We start from the raw sequence: 2,589 nt of genomic DNA on the forward strand, positions 1-2,589 counted from the left end.
GGATTAAGTTAAATATCATACATGTGGATCTGTGTGGGGAAGGTCTTGATTAAGTTAAACATCATATATGTGGATCTGTGTGAGGAATGTCTGGATCAAGTTAAATCTCTATATATAAAGGAGGACTGTCTGTGTGTGTATATGTGTGTGTGTCTGTCTGGATGTCCACTTAAAACTCAAGAACTACACATCGGAGAAAAGTTTTGGACACAGATTCGGAATCAGCATAAAATCCCGGTGGTTTTAGGCTACGTTTTATTTTAATATCAATTGTTTAAAAAAACAGCGCCAGCTGCAATTCCATGTTTGAGGCGGCGATAAACGTTCGGGGTGTATTGCAATGGTTTGTCGGGTTTGGCTGTGGGTCCAGAATAGCTCCCATTTCCTTATGTTCTTCCACTTTTATTTTGATTCTTCTGTTACAACGCCTTCCTTATCTACCTTATATCCCCCCGACGAGGCCTCTACATAATTTCATGCAGCAGAATTTCGTGCATTTTGAGTGAAAGAAGTGAGACGAAGTTGTAGGAGGAAGAAGAGGGCGGTCACTTTCGAGGCCTCGATCGTGAGTGGAAATGGCGGGAATTGCGTTTGTATCGCAAAGTAAAGGATCTGCATTCATTTCTGAACTTGCATTGGTGGATTGTTATACATCTGCATTATTTTTCATAAAAAAACTTTATGTTGAACTTGAAGGCTCCAAGCACGTACCTCCTCCTCCACTCCCCGACCTCCCCTCATCCTGCTTCCACTTCCAGGCCCTGGGCTCCTCTGGTTTTGCCGATTGTGAGAGTCCAAAGCTTTTTAGCTCCAGTCAGAGCTGACTTGGTGCTGCAAAGTCTGCCATTTCAATCGTTGTGGGACGAGTCGGGTTATTCATTTACTAGTTCATCAAATTTACAACAACATGGACGAATCCACACCGGGGAGAAACCCTACAAGTGTTCTGTGTGTAACAAGACATTTAATCAATCATCACGTTTACAAGAACATTTACGAATCCACACCGGGGAGAGACCATACAAGTGTTCTGTGTGTAACAAAGCGTTTACAACTTCCTCAGGTGTACAAAGGCATGAACTAATACACAACGGGGAGAGACCATACATGTGTACTGTGTGCAACAAGACATTTCATCAATCAACACATTTACAAGAACATTTACGAATCCATACCGGGGAGAGACCATACAAGTGTTCTGTGTGTAACAAAGCGTTTACTACTTCCTCAGGTGTACAAAGGCATGAACTAATACACAACGGGGAGAAACCATACAAGTGTTCTGTGTGTAACAAAGCATTTACTTGTTCATCACATTTACAAAACCATAGACGAATCCACACCGGGGAGAAACCATATAAGTGTTCTGTGTGTAACAAGACATTTAATCAATCGTCAAATTTACAACAACATGGACGAATCCACACCGGGGAGAGACCACACAAGTGTTCTGTGTGTAACAAAGCGTTTACAACTTCCTCAGGTGTACAAAGGCATGAACTAATACACAACGGGGAGAGACCATACATGTGTACTGTGTGCAACAAGACATTTCATCAATCAACACATTTACAAGAACATTTACGAATCCACACCGGGGAGAAACCATATAAGTGTTCTGTGTGTAACAAGACATTTAATCAATCGTCAAATTTACAACAACATGGACGAATCCACACCGGGGAGAGACCACATAAGTGTTCTGTGTGTAACAAGACATTTAATCAATCGTCAAATTTACAACAACATGGACGAATCCACACCGGGGAGAGACCACACAAGTGTACTGTGTGCAACAAGACATATACTCGTTCATCAGAATTACGAAGACATGGACGAATACATACCGGGGAGAAATCATCCTCCAGTGCAAAGCGTACATGAACGTTTTAATGGTTAGAATAAAGTTATTTGTTTGTTTTGTTGAGATAATTTGATTTGTTTTGTTCGAATAAAGTGAATAAAACCAATTTGTTGCGGATCTTGAGACCGTCGACGTACTAAGGGGGGTTAAACCCTTCTCCCCCTCGACGAGGCCCCTACATTGAGAGGTCTGCTGATTTAAACCCACGCTAAGTAGCTGTCAAATAGTGTGACCAGTGCATACAATTGTTGACGCATGAGGAACACCACAAATCAAGGCACCGAATGGCCATGGACTGCTTCACAACTGCTGCTCCTCTAAGTGTGGAAATGGAAGAAGAGAGAAAGGCAAAAACACAAACATGCTAGTGGGGACCAATTAGGGGAAAATAAGCAAAAATATTCATCCTAATGAGATTGAATGGAACATTTAAACAAAACAACCCTCAATTTTTATCAGAAAAAAAACATTCAATGGAGAGTTAAATACAAAAAAAAAAAAAAACACGAACAAGAACAAGAAAATGGAACTCAATTATTGTGCTAGTCTGGCATATCTGTACAGTTGAAAAAAGGAATAAAAAAGGATGTAATGCACCTGGTTACCTGGTTAAATTTCTTTACAGTTTTGGTCATAATGTACCTGGTTAAACTAGAATAGGAAAAGGTGATGGTTGGGGGAAGAGAGAGACGTTGGAGGAATGAGACAGGGCCACAAAGACAAGC

General features: G+C 41.0%; 1 protein-coding gene across 1 annotated transcript; it reads left to right on the top strand.

The window, feature by feature from the left end:
• The first annotated feature begins 321 nt into the window (after positions 1-321).
• Positions 322-1,884, top strand: LOC137411787 (uncharacterized). The gene has a single exon (XM_078769054.1). The coding sequence runs from the start codon at positions 682-684 to the stop codon at positions 1,882-1,884; it is 1,203 nt and encodes a 400-aa protein (XP_078625180.1). The 5' UTR covers positions 322-681.
• The last annotated feature ends 705 nt before the right edge of the window (positions 1,885-2,589 follow it).

This window comes from Myxine glutinosa, unplaced genomic scaffold (assembly GCF_964187855.1).
Source record: "Myxine glutinosa unplaced genomic scaffold, kmMyxGlut1.1 SCAFFOLD_1026, whole genome shotgun sequence".
Lineage (NCBI taxonomy): Eukaryota > Metazoa > Chordata > Myxini > Myxiniformes > Myxinidae > Myxine > Myxine glutinosa.